Here is a 24,506-nt window from a genome sequence, read left to right on the forward strand (position 1 = left end):
TCGTTCGGGTACATAACCATAACCAATTAGTCTATTTTTTTATATAAATTTATCTATAAGACATGATATAATGTAATAGAACTTGGTATTACACATATTCTTTGAGTTATTCACCGTCTTACGTATCAATCTTACATTATGTTAGGAACACAGTGGGGATGTCCCTTGGTATAGTCATCAACACGAACGACTCTACAACATGCCCGTCATGGGTTTAAGCCTACAATAGACCGTCTTCCCGTAGCAAGGACTGACTATCCGACTGCGTGGTAATAAATTAAATCTTGAAAGCCTGTATAGACCGGCATGTCCACGTAGGACGTTACGCCAAATGGAAGAAGCAGATGTTATGAACATTCCAAAAAAGCCCCTAATTTTCTTTCAAAACTGTATTTAATCACTGCTTTACTTAGTTCGTATAATTATATACATAAATTAATTTGTGTATTTTTGAGGAGGGAATGTGGTTCATTTATAAATTTAAAACCAACTAAAAGTTTTACAAAATGAGTTGCAATTGCCTTCTACGCATTGACATATTCTACTCATACTATTTGGTTGAGCGTTTAGATCAATAGATGTAGTTTTTTTTAACTTGGTTCATCAACCTTAGTCAGTAAAAGGTCGGCCTAAGCCTTTCTTTTGTGTTTGACTACTTTTTTAATACCTATCAGTAAAATCAGTTCTGAATCTGACTGGTATGAGATTTTATTCCATATTGAGCATCTTATTAGGTCGTACAACTTGAACACTGTATCAACCCTGTAAAGAAAACTTGAAGCATAAAGCCTAACAAACTGCCATGAAAATATGAATCTATTCCGTAAGAAAAATTCGATTTCAACAAGACTATCTTATAATTCTGCTTTAAAAGACCTTCATTTTAAATAAGCGAGCCATTAAACTAATGTCCAACCAGCACCATTAAAATTGACTTTGGGTTTAGGCAGCCACAAAGCTAGTGTCGAATCACTTTGAAGCTTACAGCTACCGTCTAACGATCACATACACAGGCGAAATGATTGCATAATTTAAACACTCTGTGCGAACATTCCTCTACCCAAAAGCGATGCTTGCAATGCAGTTCCCCAACTAATACATTTAGCAAAGCATCAGCTTCGGGCGATATCTTGAATAAGCGCCACCACCATCTCCGTCCCGACCAGAAGCGCACCCGGGCCCCCGCACTCCCGCCCAATCGATCGACGGCCCGTAAGTATGTGTTGTTTTGTATGCGAGATTCGTAAACAAGACACTGAGCACGAGAAAAGTTTCGACAGTTGCCGTCTGGCGAACGCCACGGTGGCGGCCGTGTGTGTGTGGGCCTGTGCCGACCGGAGGCAGCACGGGGAAAAGGTGTCACCTTCACCATACTGTCCCCTGCGCCCTCCCTAGATGCCAGCTTCTCATTCACACGGCATTAAAGTTTAATTAATTAAGTTTACCAAAGTCAATTTACGATTATCGTGTCTCACGTGTATCGCGAAGCGACGTGCCTAAATACGAGCGGTGCCTCGGCAGTAGCTAACCTCAAATGTGTCAACCTAGCCCGCGTGCACACAGCGATGCGAATCGGTTCCATTCAGTGTCGCGCACATACAATATGGATGGCCCGTGTGGGTCCCCGGCGTGACTTGGGGCACGGTAAATTCATAGTTTATGCATTTCGGTACCAAATGAGCCAGAGCACACGGGTTTGCGCCAGTAAATGAGGGTGACAAGTGACGCTTGGGATGGATTTAAAGCAACCTAAACGGAGGGGTTAGGAACAAGGAACACGGTTGATTAAAGGGAGACGTCCAATTTTGCAAGCAAAGCATTACACAAAATCGACCCCAACAATTACCTTTAAATTGTTTCCTTCTCTGTGCATTCCGGTAAAAAATCAAATGCTCAACACATGAGCCAAATTTCAAGCGTAATGCCTGCACGATCGATCACACCCAGAACCTGCCGCATTTACTTTAACCCACCAGGGATTAGTTCATTAGGTTCGAACGGTGACCGGGAAAAACGGTGGCCGTGTGATACGTGCCCGAACTTTGTAATACACAGAACCGAGATGATGATGATGATTTGCTGATGCGCAAAGGGAAACATGCGTACCTAGTGACGCGTCATCCAATCTGCAAAAGGGCATACGCGTACAGAAAAATAACGCCTACTCGGATTCTCTCCCAGATGTTGGAAGGTATAAGGGAATAATTGACGAAAAGGCATGAGGCTGCGGTGTGTTGGTGTGCTCGAAGGAAGCGCATGTGTTTAATTTGAATTTAATTCTTGCTAAACCTAACAAAAATATGTTTGTAACCGTTTTGCTATCATCAAATTAGTATACTAGAGTATTAGTAGAGACATTGTGAATCTGTTCCTTAAAGTTTCTTGAATAGACCACTGCCTCCCCAGGTAACCACTAACAGACTTCGACGTCGGCTTAAAGTCTGGTAAGGCTATATACGACTACGGAGTCTGTCAAGGCAAATTGGTTCAAGACACTGCTATTTTATACCATTTACACCTTTCGAGAAGCAAATTATCCAAGTATCCTTTGATTTGTGGTGAAGCACCAATGTGTCTATGTGTTGGCACGTGAAGTAAACGTTTGATCTGTACGTGAACTGACCAACGAAATTTGGACCAGAGAGATACAAAAGGTATTCTATTGCTTCCATGTGTTCCCTTTTTATAATATAACGTGTGTCTTTGCAAAATAACGATGTAAGTTATCATTTCAGCTCTCGAAACAGGGTAGAAAGAAGGCGTCCCACATCGGAAATCCGTACCACCGTGGTCTGAACCCTAAGTTAGTTTTTTTGATATTGAGGAACAGTGCCATTCCCATAGTGCTCCCCTTGCTCCTGTACGGTACCTCCTGTTGGACGGTACACCAACGAAAACTGGACTTATTGTTTACGATTGTCCACCTGGCGGTAAACAAAGTTCTAATCGTATACCTAATCCTAAAACAACAATAATTGATTAACGCAACACCTATTCTAGGAAGAAGGAATGCAAGAAGATTTGATTGCTGCGAAAAGCGACATGAAAGGGATACGTTAAGGAACAATCAAAGCTATGCGGAACAGGAGGGAAAACACATCAGTATTATCGAGAAGAAGGCAAATTTAAATAGTCTGGGCGCAACCACTCCAGCTTTACAAGAATTTCAAGCCAATCATACGACATCTCACCACATACGCAGTCATCTGTAAATGGTAGTTTTTTTTTAATATCTGTTTTGTTTAGAAAAACTCTATGTTAATGTTGTGAATGATTAATAAAATAAAGTTTTAATAATACCATTTACGAAAATATATAACAGTAGAACTTCGATTATCTGAGCAGCTCGGGACCGGGCGGATTCCGGTTAATTTCCACGAATAATGGTCCAAATGCCAAGTTCATATAAAAATTATAAAATTCACTGGTTTTACTAAGAATACACATTAAACCAATCAATTGATCGCTAGTAGAATATTTTTTGAATCAATAACAATGCATTAAACATTGATCTTTGATCAAAAATCATCTTTGATCATCTTATCTTATCTTAAAATGAAGTAAAAAAATATCACTAGACAATAGATAGCTGCACAACAATTGTTTTTGCTAACCCGATCATGTCAAACAATGGTCGCCACGATAGACCAACTGTTAAATTCATTTACACGGTTAAGCCACTTGCCGGTCAATCCGTCCCCGGATTATACGTTGTACTGTATAATCCTTTTCTTGCTATAAAAATATATTTTTATCTTTTTCTTGCTATAAAAATATCCCGAAAAGAAAATTTCCTGTAAAAAATATCCTAAGCATGCTATAATAATACCCGCCATAATTTAACCACCAAGTCTGCTAAGGACTGCTTTATGACCAATATGAGAGTTAACCGACGTCGTATAACTTTCCTTATATCGGTCTGTTATCCAATTTTGGTTACCTCGGTGGGCACAGGTTACAAAATGGCAAAGCAACCAGGTTGCGATTATAGAATTCTAATTAAGTGAAAATCCTTTCACTGCTGTGCATGTCCTTAAACAGGATGCTTCCATATAATAGTGAGTGAGAAAAAGTTTGGACTTTTTCTGCTTCCCTTTGCTACCTAATACTTGTGGCCCATTATCGGCTACTGGTGGCGTACCGTTGCAGGATGAAGAGTTAATCATCAACTTTCCCCTGAACATCAGCGGAGAGAGAGAGAGAGTACTCGGACGACCACATCGGAAGGAGATAGTAAAAAGGGTTTTAATGCTTTAAGTCATGTTTGTTAGTTACTTCTACTATGGCTGATAGGGTACATTAGTGTAAACGTGGGGTAGGGTTTCCTTTGACCATCGAAAGGTAGATGAACACGACCTGTATGTGTATGTGCGCGCCGTGCAGTTTTAATACACGGCATGTCCGCACTTGAATGCTTTTAGTCTCGATGAGATCCACAAACTTCGATCACGGGCTAATGTATGAAACCGTTAACCGTCATCAGTCCAGCTCGTACTTCGTCCTTGGTCTCGCACGCTCCCATCCATCGTTTCGATAAGATGGGGCTAATTGAACTGCTACCTACCTAAACCTACCTTTTTCGGTCGCAGGTAAGGTTGGATTTAGATTAAAAAACTTTCCCGAACGGCTGCCGGTGTCGATGGTAGAATTTTTCGAAGCTCCGTAGAAGCTTTTTACTTTGCCTGGTGTGTGTGTGTGTTTTTTTTTACTTTTACTTTTGACATACTGCCAGGCAATTTTCCAGGCATTACGTTCGGCAAGCACCGGTACTGTGTTGCCCCATTTAATGAAGGGGATGAAAGGTCACTTTTCATTAGCAACTATCGTATGAGTAGGCGAAGCGCGCGCTTGTGTTGAGAGATGTTTCCGCTAGATCGCGACGGAACGTGTTGCCTGGGTTAATTAATTAAATTAACAAACACTAAGCTGCTGTTTGATAAGCGGGACCAGACTTTCAGGTACCAAATGTGCATCGAAATATGTGCGAATAATTGATTGAATTAACACAGAGACAATCAATCCAGTTGAAGAAGTTACGTAATTTAAATTATGTTACTGTCAAAATGTATTGTCAAATACAGATTTTGCAAAAAAAAAATACAAACACTGTGCAAACTTGTCCTTTAGCACAAGCAACAGAAAGTAAACAGGAATCTAATCTAACATGTTCTCATATGACTGTCAAATTGCATATGTAGTTTACACAGCCCCGCATAGACACTTCAATCGTCGCTACAACTGATCCAGCAAATTATGTAAAATCCCATATCAATTGCATGCGACAAAATTGCGTTGCCAAACCATTATTTTATTGCTTTTCATCGCGATATCGCGGTGTGAAGCATCGAAATAGATTGATTTCAAAACTTCAACCCCACAAGTAATTGCACGATTGCAAATAAGTCCGAAACCGGCCAATCCCTCCCAACCATTAGAACCCGAGTATCGGGGGGGGGGGGGGGGGGGTAAAACGCAGCAGAGTGATTTGCGATCGATTCAATAATACGAACGCAACTTATCATCGCGATGCCCTACAGAGGAAACTGGGGACTGAATGCAAACAAAAAAGCAGCCAGTATAATTTCCCCTAAAATGTCATTGCAGTGAAGCAGGCCGTTTCCTCTTGCTTTTATCTCTTCTTTTATGTGAATGTGCAGTAAGGATAGAATATTGCAAAAATATGACCGTTCGATCGGTGGTTGCTGCAACGTTGCTGCGAGGAAAGCAAAAACAACGGGCACAGGGGTTGAAAAACGGGAATGTAGTTCAATGAAAATTATTTGGTGGAACTATCGAAACCACTTTTTTTAATTATCAAAATTGCCACACATTCCTGCTTCCGTGCGCGATATGTTGTTGACCCGCGGTGCTCTGCATTCAATCCGTTTTCGAGCAAATAACCGGGGGGGGGGGGGGGGGGGAACGACATAAACACACACGCCGTCATACAAAGAGAATGTTATTGGATGCGCACTATTGCATATTACGTTACCTTCAATGATGGGCTTGCGTTTTTTTTTGCTGTTCCCGCCATGATTTCCAATATTGCTTTATATTTTCCGTTGCTGTTTATTCTTTTACGTTTTGCTTGCTTTTTACCATTCACATTTTCAGCAGCAGTATCGCTTACTCGGGGAAAACACTCACACAAACCGTAAAATCGTTCGAAACAGCGACGAAAATGGTTTATGAAATTCATACGGACAAAGTTGCACAACTCTGCATCGTCTCAAATGGAAATAAACCACATGTGTGTATGTGTGTCACATACATACCGAGCATCGAATGCACTCGGCCAACTGGTGACAAACCCTTTACGGGGTATGCAGTTCGCGAAAAAGCGAACATAATAAACGCCACCCAGCCGGTCAGCCAGTGAGTCTCCACACAGCGCCACGCGGAATATAATTGATGCACAGGCAAAGAGCATGCCCGTTCGGTTTCCCGTTTTGTGAATGGTTTTTATTTTTCGCCTTTTACTGTATCATTGATCCGTTTCCTTTTGCTCGCTCCTTGCTCAGCTGCCCTCGCGTTCGCGTTCGTTTGCTTTTGTTTCTTCTTTTCCTATTTGTTTGCTATTTTTATTCTACACTTGTGTGTTATATTTTCCCATCCCATCCCTCCAATATGGTTTGGTTGCAGATGTGCGAAAAGGATTTAAAATCTGATTTTTTAACATTCCCCTTCTCGTGCATGCATACGGTGAGGGATGTTTTGCATTGCATTTCGGCGGGATTCCAAGCAATTAAGAGTATTTTTGTTGTGGGGTGAGGAGCAAATGGACCATTAGTAGAGGCTGGTGAATAATCGTTGGTTGGTAGTGTTGGAAGTATTGAAATCGACCACATAAATTGCACTCCGGCTGAGTGTAATCGATAGCACACCCGCACCAGTAACGAGAGGGAGTTAATATATTTCAGCAGCATTCAAACCTTTTAGCGCACATTCATTCTTACTAAGCTTGATTCATACTTCACAAGGCCCGAATAGAAATGACAGTGCCCAATTGACAGTTTTCGTCGCCCGAACGAATTTTACGGCGACCGATAACATTTGTACAATCACGGGTTAGCTAGATCAGAGGTATTAAACCTTTTGTTTATCTTTCCCACCTCCCCCTGTAGCATGTATGTAGGACTCCATTACCCACTCCCAATTTGATCGGATGAGTGTGATGGGGGGTTATGCTGGACAGTCCAGGCTAGGAGCAGTATTTTAATTATGTTTATCTTGTTTTACAATTCCATACCATTTTCGATATTTGTGTTTTTGCTTGCATAATTTTATCATTTTTTTTATTCTTGCTTTTCTAAATACTACACTGCATTTCATGATAATAGCATCACCTATGTTTCATTGATTTAAGGCAATTAAAATTACCAGACAATTTTGAGAAAGAAAAAAAATCACACGTTTACCAATGCGTTTGAAGAAACTTTTGCCTGTAAAAAAGAGGAAAAAGGTAAAGACAAAGGAAATATTGTTGATAATATAAAAAAACCATTAAAAGGGAGCGTTTCAAAATGATAGCCTCACTTCGGTGACGTCTAACGGAAAATAACACATATTGCTAGGTTGATTTAAAGCTAGTGATCAGTTGATCCTCCATTACGATTGTTCATCGGTTGATTTCTTGCTGACATGTACGGAATCGTTATCTTGTTGGAATATCAACTGATTTTTTTTTATATGTTCAAATGAGGGTTTGAACTAATTACCAATGTGCTTATCACTGTCCATTCGTGTTGGAACAATCGCCAAATCATACTTTTCATGGCTGCTAAATGCACCTCATATCATTACAGAACCAGAACAGAACAGCCTCTAAAATTGATTGATAATTGATCCATCAAGATTGAACTTTTTTTCACCAATACAAATAACCTACAATCAATATAAAATTTAAATTATGTTCAATACCACATCACGAAACCTTACGTCATTCCCTTTTCTACATCATGTGTTCGGTAGCTAATTCTATTCTGGCCGTTTTATAATGCCGTTTTAGTAGAGGAACTTTCTTCATTTTTTTTCTTTTGCAATATCAGGGAATTTATCGAGTTTGCGCCACATGGTTGTTTTGTTTATATTTATTCCTAGTTCTCGTTTGATTCTCAGACATCCTACTGTTGAGTTCGGAACTGCACTGATTATTCTTCGTTTATCTCTCATGGACAATTTTTCTGAACGCCCCGTAGATTTCCTTTGGCCATAAGCACTTGGATCATTGAGATGATTGTTAATAACTTTCGCAGATCTTTGAATACAGGGTTTTCGAGGATTATATAGACATGTTCAGCGAGTTTTAGATTCGTTCAGGCATATAATAGACTCTTTCAGCGAAATATAGAATTGTTAGGAAGTAGGCGTTGACATGTTCGGTTATACTGTAGAGCTGTCACTTTCGTACCCCTTGGACTGCAGTTTGGATCTTGCTCAGCAGAAGGTAAACAAACGGTTTTCGAAAAAATATGCTTTTTTCAACTAATGTATGTATTAAACAGCTTGGACAATGATTATTTGCTACTTTTAGGACATTTAAGAATGAAAAATTAAACGTTGCGACACAGCGTGTGAACAAAACAAATGACAACACTACAGAATCGCTGAACTTGTCAGCGCCTACTTCCGAACAACTCTATATCTCGCTGAAAGAGTCTATTATATGCCTGAACGAATCTACAACTCGCTGAACATGTCTATATAATCCTCGAAAACCCTGTAAGTACTCCGATTTCGCGATTAGATTTGCCAAGTGCATGTGTTGGAGAACGTAAACATTACAGAACGTAAACATTGGGGTGGACGACTCATGATAACGAGTAGTGGTTACACGCACGAGTCGGAAAGTTGAAAAGCGTAGGCGGCGCAATTCGGTATAAAAAGGGCTGGGCTGGCGCCGTAGGGCCTTTTTCGACGGAAATTTTCTGTAGCGTGAACCAAAGTCTATATAATACAGAGGTCGAGTCGTCCAGAACATTTGATCAAAAAGCGTGGGAAAGTTTTGACAGCTGGATGAAAAAGTTTCAATAGTTTCATCTTAGTATACATTGAGGTTTTAGTTGTTGTGCATGCAGTGGTCTGAAAGCATTTTCGGCCATTTTTACATCGTTTGTTTGTAATATTGTACTTTAAAAAGTTGACGAATATCAAGAAAAGATAGAATTATAGTGAAATTATCAATTACAACAAGTTCAGTGCCCGAAATTACGACGAAATCTTGTGCAGCTCAAGAGGGTCAAAGCTAAGAGGCCAGTTTTCTGATTGTGGTCATTTTTAAGTAATGAATTATTGAAAAAACTACTCCATGCCACGTTCATGAGAAAGAAATGTATAGTTAAACTAAGTTTTGAGCACAAAATGCACAATTAGCCCTAAAAAGTGTATGGTTGTTTGGAATCGTTTGTGAACGCTTTTTCATCTAACTGTCAAAAATAAGCTTTCAAAATGGTGGACCAAAATCGAGCTATGCATCGACCTCTGTATTATATGGACTTTGAGCGTGAACAACCACTAGAAGTGAGTAATATTTTGGCGTGGGTTAATAAAACGCAAAGCACCACTTATAATATTAACACTTTTCACACACGACCTAAAAAAGACTCACAACACAATCCGAACGCTACAGCATGGTAAGCACCAATTTGACCTATTTCGTACTCAGAGAGCTGTGAGGCTACCATTATGAAACGCAGGCTTAATAATCTAGTTATGATCCATTACATTTTGCGAACTTTTGATCGAAAATTTCCGCAAGGCTAGATGTAAAGCTTGTATTCGCGTTATATGGTTAAGCCCATGAAGGTATGCAATTAGATGTTTTACAGAGCTTTTTTATGTATATATTGGTTTTTCCTCTAACTGGTAGCATCCATTCACTCAGGAAAAATAAAAAGCTAATTCTTATGATTGTGCATAAAGTATAAAGACTTTTTTGAGAAACCAAATGACTAGTTGAAAGAAAACAATCATTAATTGAGAGGGATTTTAATCGATACGAAAAAATAACATCCCCCTTAACAATTAGTCAACAAGCCATTCCCATTGCTGCCCAGTCCTTTTCATCGAAGAACCTTAAAAACACATGCTGACAATCACCCAGCCCCACTCACAAGCCATCCCTTCCCTTCGGAAAGATAAACCCTCAAACAAATAAAATATCCTTTAGCCACTATGTCTTGCAATAATCGTTGAAAAGAGGTTTTCGCACACGAGAGCGCCGGACGAGCGAGCTAAAAGCGGCTAGAATCAACAACACCCCGAGCACACAGAACACGGAGGACATGGAGTGGTGTACAATTATTTACTACAATTTATCGCCACCACGGGGTGCCTTCCGGGAGCCTGCCGTCTGCAGGCAGTGACCAGCAGGCCGAACGAAACGGAAACATCTTCTAGCGCTGTGTCGCACGGCATGGGGAGGTACCTTGGGCGGGGTACCGAAGCGTTTGGGGACAGGGCAACTCGGCAAAAGAGAAAACAAAACACAACCATACACACATACATAGAACAAGAGTCACGCCCTCGAGGTGCTTTCGGCCAGTGGAAATGAAGACGATAATGTAGCAAAATAAATAGAAACACTCTTGTCTTTTGTTAAAACAATTGACCCGTGTGTGTGTGTGCTGTTGTGGGAATTGTTTTAATTTTGAAACACTTTCATTGCTGCTCAAACTCGGTTCCGACGAGTTTAAAGCTTTTAAAACACAAAAGACGCATAAGTAGATGGCTGGGTTTTTTTTTGCGGACGATAAATATATATAGTAAAAACGAATAAAAATGGCCAACGCGTTTAGAGCACTAGCTTCTCGGGAATTGCGGAAAAACGGAACACATCGGTAAACAAGCATCTCCATTCCCCCCGATATATTGGATACATTTTCACGGATCATAAAAAAACAGCAAACTATGGTTTAGTACAACAGCAAAAAAAAACAAGCCAGCAACAAAACCGAACGGACAGACGGACGGTCATGAAGCAGACAGCAGCAGCAGCATCATGGTCGAGCGAATGAGCGTGTAATAAATCATTGTTTGAAAGTGAAGTGCTCGCTCGCGTGTGTGTGTGTGTGTGATGGCTTGGCTTTGGCGCGGCTGATCGTTATGTGTTTTGCGTACACATCTGGATGGATGTGATGGTCCGGGCTCGTAGTCGTAGTTGGATCTATTACTTTTTTCCATCTTTCTAGCTACCACCGCCTCCACCTACGTGGAAAGCGGAACGATTTTGCCGATTTTGTTGGCGCACAGTTCACAAGAGGACACACACACACACAAAAAAAGCAGTCCAACAGTGGCATACGAAATTTTCCCCACTAACACATCACAGCAAAACAGTTCGGAAGCAGGGAAAAGTGCCCCAGCATATGCGCCACGTGATGATGGAAGATATTTTCGATGTGATTTTTTACGACCAGTTTGCTTTTGGAGCGATTTTGTTTGCTTTTATTTCAAACACAACCACACCAAATTTTCTCTTTGGCGGGTGCATGCGAGGGCTTTTGCTCCTCTCTAAAGCATATAAAGCTTTTGCGCCACAAACTAGACGTGCGCGAATCAGTATTTATCGCAAATCGGATGTACACGCTCATTGAAGTAACAATAAATTTTCATCATCTGCACCTATTTGTGTGTGTTTTAGTCCTCTGCTCACTCACTTACTGGCCCATGTTTTGGACGTTACTTTTTAAAAGCTGCTCTTAAATAAAAAAAGCTCTCCATTTTCGCCGGTACCATCCATTGCCCGGTTGTCGATCAGGTGATTTAGAGCCGGCCAGAAAGTGCACAAGGAAGGAAGCGCCATATAATTTGGCAAATGGCATCAACAGGCTAGGCAGCGTAACAACAAATAACGATAATTCCGTGCTCAGTAAGTGCTATACATTATTGGGTACCTTCAACACCCTGCCGCCGTACGTTTGCAACCAGTAGCATCCCGTTGCAGAAAGGAAAAAATGCACCAAAACAAGTGCAAGCTTTGCCACCCCGGCGCGATCGTGGAGAGGAAGAAATTGAGATTCAAAAGGGAAAGCACCCAGCAGACGGGGGTTGAAATGCACTAAAATGGCCTGCGGAGTAGTGGAAACTTGTGCAGACGAAACAAATTACCCTCGACCATTGTGTTGGGACGGAATTGGATCCCCTCATCGGTGGTGGCTGACTTTCTTGCCCTGACCGTGGCGGTTCGTTCTTCGATTGCTTCCCCTGTCCAATCCGTCACAGGACCGACACAAGACAAGACTCTCCGTTGGCGATGACAGCTCTTGCTCTCTCGCCTGCTCTGTCCGCCTAATGACCACCCAGGGACGGGTGAAGGAATTAAGATAGATTACACCAAACGACCGCACAAATGGATCATCGTTGTGGTGGCTTTAGCCGTCGGTAAATGGTTTACACTGAAGGGGTACCGGGTAACGGTTGTTTTTTTACAGGTTAAGCTTTAACATCCTATACATCTTTATTTAAAGTTTGCTTGTGAGCCATAAAAACAAACTGATAATTTATGCGTAAAATATCGTATACAAGAATATCACTGTTGGTAATGAGATTTACATAGTTTTATTTCGCTAAAGTGCAGTTAAATATTTTTCCAATTAGATTTGATTATATTTATTTATACGATTCAATCCGAAGAATTTTGTCATGGAATGTCTTAGTCGTGCAATTTATTACAAGCTTCTCAGCCTAACTAAGCTGCCTAAAGGTATGCCTGACCAGTTGCAAAAAAGTGTAAAGTCCATACAAAGTATGAAGAAAACTTATCAATAAATATTACAATCGCATCTGTTTTCAATTCAAATAAAGCGCAGAGCGAATCTTTACCAATATCAACCAATTAGCATGAAAAATTATATTTTGCAGTCTTTTAGGCGAACAAATCGACTAGTGATGGGTAAAGTTGGCAAAAATCCAGAGTCGTCTCCGATCCGACTCCGATAAAATCGGAATCGACTCCAGAAGGTAGTTCCGCGCTGTAATATCCAGAGTCGTTCGGAATCGTCCGAAATCGCCGGAGTCGTCCTCCGTCTGCAGCCGATGCTGGATGGCTCCAAACGACTCCGGGTAATTCCAAATGACTCCGAACGACTCCCAACGACTCCAGGCGACTCCAACTCCGGGCGACTCCGAACGACTCCGGACGACTCCGACTCCGGCCGACTGCAGACGACTCCGACTCTGCATGACTCCGAACCACTCCGAACGACTCCGACTCCGGGCGACTCTGGACGACTCCAAACGACTCTGGATATTACAGCGCGGAACTACCTTCTGGAGTCGATTCCGATTTTATCGGAGTCGGATCGGAGACGACTCTGGATTTTTGCCAACTTTGCCCATCACTAGTCGATTTGTTCGCCTAAAAGACTGCAAAATATAATTTTTCATGCTAATTGGTTGATATTGGTAAAGATTCGCTCTGCGCTTTATTTGAATTGAAAACGGATGCGATTGTAATATTTATTAATAAGTTTTCTTCATACTTTATATGGACTTTACACTTTTTTGCAACTGAACAGGCATACCTTTAGGCCGCTTAGTTAGGCTGAGAAGCTCGTGATAAGTTGCATGATGTTGCATGAGTCGACTCAGGACGACTCCGGACGACATCGACTCCGGGTGACTCCGCGCGATTCCGGACGACTCCGAACGACTCCGAACGACTCCGAGCGACTCTGGCCGACTCCGGGCGACACCGGACGACTCAGGGCGATTCCAGACGACTCCGGGACTCCGGGCGGATCTAGTGGTTTCATTTTGCCGGTGTCGGAATCGGACTAACAATAGACGGAGTCGGATCGGAGTCGTGGGTGCGCTCCATACAGCACATCACTAAAATCGACCGGTAAGGAGCAAGGACTGTGTAGCAACGAGGTCAAGTACAGCTATTTCCCGAAATACGCCATACTCGATATACGCGATTTCACTATACGCTACTTTCTAAATTTGACAGTTCTTCGAGCAAATTGTACTGTGTCGCATCAAATGTCAAATTGAATTATAGAAACTGCATTAGTTTGTTGAATTTGCATCACACTATTGCATCGATATTGGATTGCGCATTCAAAAGTTATAAGCTTCCAAAGTCGCTGGCTACCCGGGTAGCCCGGTTGCCTGGAATAGGGGAGTTGGAAAATTTAATTCTAAAAAAACAGGTTAATTATACTAAAAAATTCTACACAAAATTCCAGTGAAAGATGGCTGTGAATTACACACATATTCCAAATTTCAAGTCAATCAGATTCCTATAATCAGAGAAATGAGTAATCAAAATCGATCAAACCCGGGTAGCCGTTTGCCTGGAATAGGGTTAAACCATTATTATTAAAAGAGACATCAACACATTTGGTTAAACATTCAATAATCAATTTACAATTTTCTTCTGATGATCAGACCGATTTATCATTTTTATCACAATTAAAATTTGAACCCTAAAGTGTGAACGAATTGCACAGCTTTATGCGTTTTTTTTGGTTTACTAGTAAATAATTACTAGTCAACTTTTTATGACAATTTACGCATGCTATAAATATTTTTTTTTCAATATTACATTTACCTTGGAAAATTTAAAATGAAATAGTCATTCGTCCTGCGATCAAAATTTCATAATTGAAAGACGTCATTTTAATCAGTTGAGCCTACAATCCACCAGCTATAACAAAAATTTAGCAATCTTCAAAGCATTAAAAGCATTATCAGGCGAATGCTTTCACGTTCTATTTCACGCACCAACCAAGCAAATGGTGTAAGCGTAAGATGCAAATGAAAATACGCCAAATTCGTACCGGAATCGAGGTCACTGCCAGGTTATGTTCGACAAATAGATGGTATGGATATGGGCACAAGAACACATGCATGGGTCACGGGTCAATGGGGAGGGTGTGACCGCCCTCCCAGCAGTAAGTTGATTGTGTTTCCACGGAAAGCATTCGCTGAAAAGTGTAAGACATCAAAGTTAAACCTACGGTCCCCATTATGTACCTGAAAGGTAGGGCACAGGTCCTATGTACGTGTGTCTGTGTGTGATTGTGACACTGGGTAAGTGTGTTACAGTTCAATGCGAGTAGCATTCAGCACACGGCGGCACCCACGAGAGCTATGCACACGGGCACACTGAACTTCAATCATACTTTCGATGATGAAAAATCTCGTCTCGCACCCCAATCCACCCGAACACGGACGCGCTTCGTCCACACTTCAACGACACGACAAACGGGACCCCATCATAAATTGCAAAGGCTACCAACCAGCCGGGAACACTGGCTTGTGAGCATTGGTCTGGCTTCGCGAAAATATCGAAAAGCAGTCAGCAGTCAATATCATTTCATCTCTCCCTCCGGCTTGCACCACTTTCATCAAGCGATTGGGTGGGCGAGATGTGGGTCAATCGCATTACGATCGCACACGGTGTACTCGGTACGCTCCGTCCGTCCGTCCGTCATGCGTGGACAGTGGTGGTAACAGGCGATGAACCAAAGCCAGCTGTTTGTGGCAATCAATATTTTCTACCAGAGTTAATACGATTCACCGGATGGGCTTCCGTTGATTGCGGCGCGTAACAAGATTACAGTGGGCCCGTGCTTCCGGACGGTTTTCGATATTTTTTGTCGTTTTTAGTGGAGTTTGTGAGCATTTTTGGTGGGCATATCAATACCAACTGCACCCTTGGAAGCTGGACAGACGAATTAAACCATCATCGCTGATTATGGCGACAGGAGAAAGGTCACGCTGGTGGAGCGTGTGGGGCGCCAGGAAGTGCATTTGAAATACATCGATGGGAAATTCCATTTCACTGCGGTAGAACGTGACGTTGGACCGATTTTGGAATCAATTTCGCAGTGTCACTAATAGAATCAAACGGTCAGTGCCGATGATAGATAGTCAGCAGCATCAAAGGCCGAAAGCTTTCATAGATGAGATTGTTACGGACTTTACAGCTATAGTTATCTGCAATATTTATATCATAGTATTTGAGCTGGGAAGTGATTAACATTATGATTTGTAATAAAGAAAGCAGCTAAATCCCACCTCGTTATTAATTGCTTGATCCAGTCGTTATGTCACTGTCGTAACGCTTGAAAACGTGCTCGCTTCGCTTCCTCTTAGGAATACAAACGAAATGCACTCACAGTCAAGTATTTAATGAGCTATTGATTAGATAAGGCAGTTGGGAGAGTAAACGGATATATAAGACGAGTTTGAGAAACGTTCAGCGAACCATTCTCCGTGTGCACCCTAGTACGATTCAGAAGCCCTTTGAAGTGATTAAGTGAAGTGAAAGTTTTAATAATTAGTAAGCGAAGTCTATTAAAAAGGTGAATTTTTGTGTGATAATTGATCCGATTGGAATTTGTTGAACATTAAGTTGCAACTAAGCTAAAATAGTTAATAGTTACTCTGGTTACATAGTGCCATACATACACTACTTTAACGTGGAATGAACACGCTCAGAAGTGAACATATTAAGTGTCATATCCAAAGAAGTGGATCAAAAGTTTGTGCTTCGAACTTAGTCAGACTTTCCCTCTTCGCTATACTAAGTCTTACTTCGATGTATATCAAACACCGAATGAATATTGAACCACTTCACCACTGGAAAGTAAACGGGTCCAAGTGTTCTTATCAAGTGTTCGACCTATGAAAGGCTAAGAGCTATTGTTGATTGATTGTTAAAAAAATGACAAAATATTACATATTTACAACCAAATTAGCAGCTTTTGACTGGATATCATCAATCATTGCATTTCAAACTACCATTTGAATGACTAGAGAGGTGACGAGCCTCGATCGAGGGTGTGTTTGTTTGTTTTTAGTGGTCAACTTCATCCCAAAACAAAGAAAAAATGTGCGCAGGAAGAAATACATAAGCGAGTCAGGTGTTGTATCAGCTGGAATTAGTGATCACTTCAACGGTCTAATATTGCTGCCGCAAGAGTGTAGTGATCTGTGTACGCATACAGAGAGACTGAGTGTGAATGAGTTACATAAGTTCGACGCGAAGAGGCAGTTAAGTCATTCATTTGGGATTAAATTGTTTGCAGTGATCACGTACGAAAGAGTTGCAAGTTATTTGCACAACTAAATAAATAACTCTTTCGTTCGTAAAAGCCGATTTCTCGATTATCTCGATTAGCTGTTTCTCGATTTCACATGCAATGCAAACTAGTTGCTCACTCGCTCATTCAATTAGTAGTGGAACTTATCCACGTCTAAAATAGCTCTTTTACGAGTTAAATATAAAGTAATTCATAAGTACCGCCATCTGCCAGTCGTCAGCACTCTGAACTATTAGGGGAAGGAACTATATCGCCAGTTTATTTCACTCACTCTGAATCATGCTCTATGAGCAGTTGTTCCCAATTTTTTTCACTTTTTTAATAGAAAGGTTATCATTAACAATTTATTATTTAGTTAACAAATAAATTCATACTGTATAAATTGTTCATTTTTCAAGAACTAAAACGAACAAACTCGTTCATTTAAAAGAACCGAACATGAACATGTAGTTGGCAAAGGACCTGTCACCTTGGCTGTACGGCAGGCAACAATTATTTGTAGCAGAACTCTAGAAAAATTAATAAATTAATGTGCACGGATTAATTAATTCTTTTAAAACAACTAGACAAACAGAGTAGTTCTCGTTACGTTACTTTTTTTATTTCATATGCCAATGCTAGTTTTATACCGCATTGTTTCAAATTACTGACACTTTATGCGTTTCTCGCATTTAATATGTTTTAATCAATTAAATTTTAATCGGTCAAACCTCTGTACATCTCCCTTTATTAAATTAAACCTATATTTGAGAAAAAAATCCAATAATTTTATACGACACAATGCTCCAAAAATCATAATATTGTATTCATATTCATAACATCGAAATTTTGATTCATATTCCGGACAGTTTCAAGCTCATATTTCAAATTAAGGACAGACTTAAAATTTCGTCTATAATCTTCCAATTCACGTTTTTAGTTTTTAGCTTATTCTAAGTTCCAAACAACCAATTTTGCGTGAAGGAGTCCTCCTAGACCAACAGAAAGACAGCCTTAAAACATCAGGGCTTGGGAGCTGTTTTTCTCTTGTACCTGTAGATAGATCTAACCGAAGACCTGCAAAAAACATATTTTTATACAATTTATCACAATTTACTTCGGCTGTGCGGAATTAAAATCAAGATAAAAAAACTTGCTTCGAACTCTGGACAGAATTAAATTCGTGGTCGTCACAGCACAATATGATAAAAAAAACTGTTTTTCCACGTTGATAATTACTTCCACAATGGATTCGGATGTATTTAAATACACGTGGACGCGATTAACAAGAATTATCGAAGAAATAACACTGGCGTCGGTTTTTAGCAAAACTACTAACAATGCCCTCGGTGGTGAACTAACCGACAGAAAATATTTATTTACTGAGGCATCAGGGCCTACTAGGGGTCAGACACATTTTTAATCGATTCTAGTACATCATGGCAATAATTTGAAATTAAAAAGCGTTTTGAATAGGTACTGGATATTATGGTACTGGATGTGAAGAAATTCAATAAAAACACAACGAATGTCCGGAATTTAAAACTGTCCGTAATTTGAATCATAACGGTATTGAAAAAATAGAAATTAATACAGTTTACTTTACTCTTTTATTCCAGTGCGCACAACACGGCCACCAACATGGCCAACCGGCTGGAAGTTAAACGTTCATCAAACACCTCAAGCCGAAACAACTCCGATCGCTCACAATCATCCCCGTGCGCGGTTCCGTCTTCATCGGCTAGTCCTTACCGTCTCGGGCTCGCTGGCATGATTACGCTGCGTGCCTACCAGCTCTCCCTGGACAATCCCGAATACAAATTTCACGTGTCGTTGGGACGGTTTCAAGACGGCCACTTCAAAGATATCACTGTTCGTGACTCTGTGGGCACTCTCTACGTGCAAATCGCTCACGAACAGGCTACGACACACCTTACACTGGACACGATCTGTCAGTGGTTCCGCACCTTTCTTAGCATCGATCCGCAATGCTCAACCGACACCAAACGGTTCCTCGTGTGCACGAACACTCCGTTCGATTCGCTAATAGACATCCAGTTGAAGGAACTGGAACCAGAAAAAGAGGACATCCTATCGTTTGCTTACGCACTAAGCGCGACCTGCTATCAGTTGCAACGATTCAGCGAACTTGAATCGATTCTGCAGAAAGAATCCCTGCGTACGCTGGGAAAGCTGTTGGCGTGGCACATTTGCAATGGCAAACAAATCACCAACGAATCCCCTCTCCTCCACTATTATTCAAATTTCATAAGCGGGTGTGTAATGCCGAAGAAAGGCAATCACAAACAGTGCTACAAATTCAAGCCCAGTTTTCTCCAGCCAGAACCACAAACGCACACGGCCAAGGTGCGCCAATCGCTGCAAACAGAGTACGCAGCACTGTGCGCAAACAGTACTAGCGCAATCACCGTCCTAACGTTGGAAAACTGTGAGCTATACATTGAGGAATCCTTTATTAGTCTCCCCGACAAAGCTGTCACACCAAATCGTGCCTGGGAAATTGCGCACATTGCCCACATGAATGCGTTTTTCGAGCAGTTTGTGCTGCTGCACGACACGAGCAGTGTGCGAACGCTGCACAGCAAAGCACGGTGGGAACTTCAGCACGTAGCCAAGTCGTGTACGGTAGGGCAGCACCGTACGATACGGAAGGAGCTTGAGCGGGCCCTGCTGCGGTCCCCTGTTGGATCGGGTTGCATGCATACGCTCATCACTCGGAAAGCGATCGACAACAACCAGCTGAAGCACGGCACGGAACGATTCCTCCGCACGGTGAGAGAGCGCCATCCGTACATTGTTATCAATGAGGAACGGTTGAAAAGCTCCCAGCTTTACAAGGATGTCACTAGCACCGAGTCGGATGCAATTATTTACTACCGCGACACCAGTAGTCTGCTGTTTCGGGCCACGATCGTGGCACAGACGCTAGCGATCGTACCTTCCTGTGAAGCCATATTCATCGATAACATTAGCCCAAAGATCATGCAGCAGCTGGCCGAGCTGCTGCCACACGTGGCGGAGGTCTACAGTGCTTCGCTGGTGGTGCTAACGATTGTAGGCAAGCTGCAACTCTCTACGCTGCAGGATATTGCGGCCCTAATGGCAACCCACTCGAACGATGCTTCCCGCGCGGCACACACTACCGTGAAAGTGATTTTGATCGAGGATCTACCGGTATTGAGCGATAGCTTTCTGTCGGTAAGTGATCTAACGGCCAGCTGCAGCAAGGAGCTACTCGAACAGCATGCAACGGTGACCTTGTACGGGACTCGCACATCCCTGGACGCAGTAGTGCCGTTCGAATGGGAATCCCAATACGAGAGCGATCATTTGGAGTATCTGCAGGACGTGCTGGACTTGATTGCGGACGAGCGGGAGATCCCCAACCGGCACAAGCAAGCGTACGAAACCAATAAACCGTGGTACATTGAGCGTACTATTGATGCGTATCAAAGAGGAGCGACGGCTAGGAAATATCTTGCCCAAAACGTTTACACCATGCACGATGACTACTACTCGATGCAGTACTATCCCTTTGACGCATTGCCCCGATTGGATCGGCAGTCAGCGTGGAGGGAACGGTTTGCTACCGCACTATCCACAGCCGCTCCATCTGCCAGTGCGCACGAGTTGCTTTACACTGACCGAGGATGTTTCGCTTTTGCGACCGAATCAGGGGAAGGAAACACGTCGCACCTGACCTGGCTTGCCGGCCAGTTGCAGGCACGCGATCCGTCCCTGTACATCGTTCGTTTGGACGTGTCAGAAGTGGCTGAATCGATTGAGAAGTTAGAATTGCGTCAATGTTTGAGGTCGTTCAAGATGAATACAGCCGTAGTGCGGATGCTTTATGGCTTGGTCAGCTTTGCTGAACGTTGGCACAATCACGATCGCTGGGCAAAATACTTATGTTTCAGTGAAGAGCGAGGGCAGGCTGAGCTGGACCGGAATAAATGCTACAGCTGGGCAATTCCCTCGGAGCAAATGGTTCGGCTGCGACTGTTTCGGGAAAAGTTCAACCGCAAGCAGCTCGTGCTGCTGCTGGACGATGTCGGAGTGCTTAAACCAGACAGCAGACAGTATGTGATGGAGTTCTGCACACTATTGTTCCATTCCGAAGCAGTACGAAGCATATATCTTTCCATCACAACACACTGTGCGGATGAATTTTTTATTCATGAATTCGAGTATAAAACACTTCGGCCCTTTTCACAGCTGGACCGAATGCTGCTCCTGCACAGCGTGCTGCTGAGCCGCTTCGAGGCCTACCGGCAGTGCGACCGAAGGTACCAGATACAGCTGGTGCCCTTTCTGCAGTGCATCATTCAGCAATCCTGTCAGCCTTGCTGGGATGTTCCGCTCCTGCAGCGCATGGCGGGGGAGCTGTATCTGCCCGCCATCGAGCGCTGTGTAGATTTCACCTCCAAGCGGGTGCTGAGCGACATAAAGCTGCAGCTGCCGACTGCAAACCCGTACCAGCTGATCAAGACGTACATGGAGGGCAAGCTGCACGCCGCCACCGCCACCTGCTCCACTGACGGACCAGCGATCGGTACGGCAGGCAGCCCTCACCGCAACCACGCCCTGCTAGCCATCTACAGCTTGGAGCTGCTCTACCACGACCAGCTACTGTCGGCAGAAGAGCGCTCACAGGCGGAGCACCTGCTGCTCGAGTTTGTTGATCGCTTGCGGAGTGTTGAAATCATTAGCGGAGTGATAGGCAATGTGCCACGCTTTTGCAACCAAACCACGCTACAGTACTTTGCCGCTGCCTGGTTGTTCGAAAATTGGGCCCGCTTATCCACCAAGCGGCTTACCTCGTTCCGATTCCGAACCTTTTGGCGGACAAGTTGTGCCACGCTGCGCCTGCTGTTCGATTTGGCCGCATGCGCTGATCGTGACGGTATGGAGCTTCACCGCGCCATCTGTCAATTTTCGTATGTGAGATCTTTGGAATGGCCGACAATGCCAATGGCAAAGAGGCTGTGCGCAACGACGAAGGATGCCGTTGGCCGTACCGCGCTGCATTTGCTGATGGCAGTACATAACGATAACGATATCCAACATTGCGCTAATGCAGCTAACGTGTACGATATTTTGCTGTCAAACATGCCCGCCGAATTGATTGACGCACAGGACGACCTGTTCAATTGGAGCGCTATTGATTATGCTTTTTCCACCGTCAAGTGGCTCAGTATCCGTAGCCTCTTATGGCACGGGGCAAAGGTCAATGTGGATGTTTGTGTGCAGCAGTTGTGCACGCTGGATTTGCAACCTTTGTTTTACAAAGTGTGTCAACTCGAACGGTACACGCATACCGACAACTGTTTTGATACTGTTTCGACACGACGGTTCACCGACGAAGTCTGTTGCCGCATAGCAAGGTACTTGCACTACGAAAAACAGCTCTACCACACTACCAAGGTGAAGGAGCTAGACGATCTGACCGCGTTGGAATATTGCGCGAAGAACGATATGTACGGCTTGTTTCACCATCTGGTTGCGGTTCAGCATTGTGAACCAGTGACGTTCTTTGGCTCACATGAAGTAAACGTGCTGTACTACGTAGGAAAGGAGCTGTTCGAGCTAGCTCGCAAACACAAAGCCTACAGGATACTAACCTATCTGATGTCTTCAGTGAAGATATCTTCAGAAGAGCTGCAGAGCATTAGTGACGTCACGATGCTCACATTTGCGATCGAGCTCAACAGTATGGAGGTGTTTGATCGCTTGTACCGACAGCTGTGTACCAATTATCTGCAGCATGTAAAAATAACCAAGCGTGTCATCCAGTACCCTGATCCCCGGACCGGCAGTACCTGTACCGAACTGCATATAGATCAGACACATTCGAACACTAATGCATTTGCCGAAATGATTGCTGAAGCATTGTATGGAGCCAAGTTTCACTTCCTTAAGCATATCGTACAAATTATGCCTCATGCAATAACACGCCAATTGCTTTCAGTCACCATATCCGAGCTAAAATGGAAGCTACGTCGGCTTCCCGTCGAGGCAGCACCGTTATTCGACTATCTGCTCGATCGTACAAATGATTTACATGGTACCGATTTCTTGGGTTGTAATTTACTCCACGAGGCGGTAGAGACTGGCTGCTTTGTCCTGATAGATTGTTTTCTTTCTCGGAAGTTCGATCCACTACATACTTGTCGCAGAGGATGGACCGTGTTTCACCACGTTGCTTCGGCGGTGCAAGATTGCCGTACGATCGAAGTGATGCAACATTTGCAACTAGCTGGCTGCTCGTCAATGGAAGGCAATCTTCCCCATGTGAAGGGGGACAGTGTATTCGATGTATCAATTTTGCACAGTAGGTTCAAACTAGCTAGAATGCTGATGCACACGAAGTGTACCAGCTCGTCCACGCACGAGCGTGTGTCAGAGATGCTTCGTATAGTTGAGGCGATTGACGGGTCGTCTGATTTTGATATTGAGAATGTGTTAAAATTCTTCAAATTCTTACAAAACAATACGGATGCAGATTGGGACGAAGTTTATGCGGCTGTTTGGCAACGTTTACCGGTTGTTTGAGAAGGATTAGAACTTTGAGGGGATTGTAAAACCAAAAATCCAGTTACGATAAATAAAGGTAGATTAAAGTATTTAAAACTTACATCTGAGCTTAAAACTGAGACCGCATTAAGCGCAATGTCACATTAAGCCGACAGAACAATCCGGCGGAAAGGAGACACACAATGGAAAGCGCTTTTTCCTTGATGAACCTGGTGGCACCGGTAAGTTGTTTCTGCTCGAAACTATTCTTGCGTACACGTAGCGCCAAACGAAAACTGCAATCGCAGTGGCCCATTGGATTGGAATTGCTGCTCTGGTACTGACCGGTGGGACGTACACTACGCTCTACATTCGATAGCTCAACTTGGACGCACAACAGTTCCTGTAAGCTCCGTGTACAGTCAGCACAGGCTGAATTGATGCGACAGGCATCACTGTTCGTATGGGACGAAGCGTCCATGAGCAGCCCCTATGCTCTAGAACAGAGATGTCAAACTGTTCCCCCGCGAGGTTTTTCCGGCGTGGCCTGCAACCGCTTGAGCCAAAATTTTGCATTTTGCTACTACCGTGAATGTCCGACCATTCGAGACACCTGAACTCAGAAGAGATTTCAGCTTCAACATTTTCTCTACTTACTGTCAGACCATTAATCGTCAGCAAACATTATCGGTGTTTTCTTCTTTCTTGTCCCTATGCATGTGTGTGCAAAAAAAGATAAGAATTCCCAAAAACTGAAATATAGAACAAAAACTATAAATGTTTGTTTTTATGTAATCGAGCATTGAATTGCGAACACATCAGCGAAAGTGTTACAAAAACAATGCAAATTCTTTTTTTCTCGTAATAATCCCTTTCCAATGCATTAATTGTTAACATAAAAAAATGTAGCCCGTAAAAAAGACATTAAAAATTGTAAAT

The 24,506-nt window shown here is 42.7% G+C and overlaps 1 protein-coding gene and 1 long non-coding RNA gene across 2 annotated transcripts; both read left to right on the top strand.

The window, feature by feature from the left end:
* Positions 1 to 2,373: 2,373 nt before the first annotated feature.
* LOC133392716 (uncharacterized) lies at positions 2,374 to 3,203 on the top strand. Its single transcript, XR_009765776.1, has 3 exons — positions 2,374 to 2,654; positions 2,736 to 2,930; positions 3,001 to 3,203. It is a non-coding gene; the product is annotated as an uncharacterized LOC133392716 (long non-coding RNA).
* A 13,009-nt stretch (positions 3,204 to 16,212) lies between these two features.
* Positions 16,213 to 23,707, top strand: LOC133393768 (uncharacterized). The gene is made up of 2 exons (XM_061660123.1): positions 16,213 to 16,313; positions 18,653 to 23,707. Exon 2 carries the CDS (start codon positions 18,675 to 18,677, stop codon positions 23,604 to 23,606), a length of 4,932 nt encoding a protein of 1,643 aa, XP_061516107.1. The 5' UTR covers positions 16,213 to 16,313; positions 18,653 to 18,674; the 3' UTR covers positions 23,607 to 23,707.
* Positions 23,708 to 24,506: the final 799 nt, after the last annotated feature.

Source organism: Anopheles gambiae, chromosome 3 (genome assembly GCF_943734735.2).
Source record: "Anopheles gambiae chromosome 3, idAnoGambNW_F1_1, whole genome shotgun sequence".
NCBI classification, from domain to species: Eukaryota; Metazoa; Arthropoda; class Insecta; order Diptera; family Culicidae; genus Anopheles; species Anopheles gambiae.

Coding starts and splice junctions, on each gene's coding strand:
- LOC133393768 (XM_061660123.1), top strand. CDS start 18,675: ATGGCCAACCGGCTGGAAGTTAAACGTTCATCAAACACCTCAAGCCGA.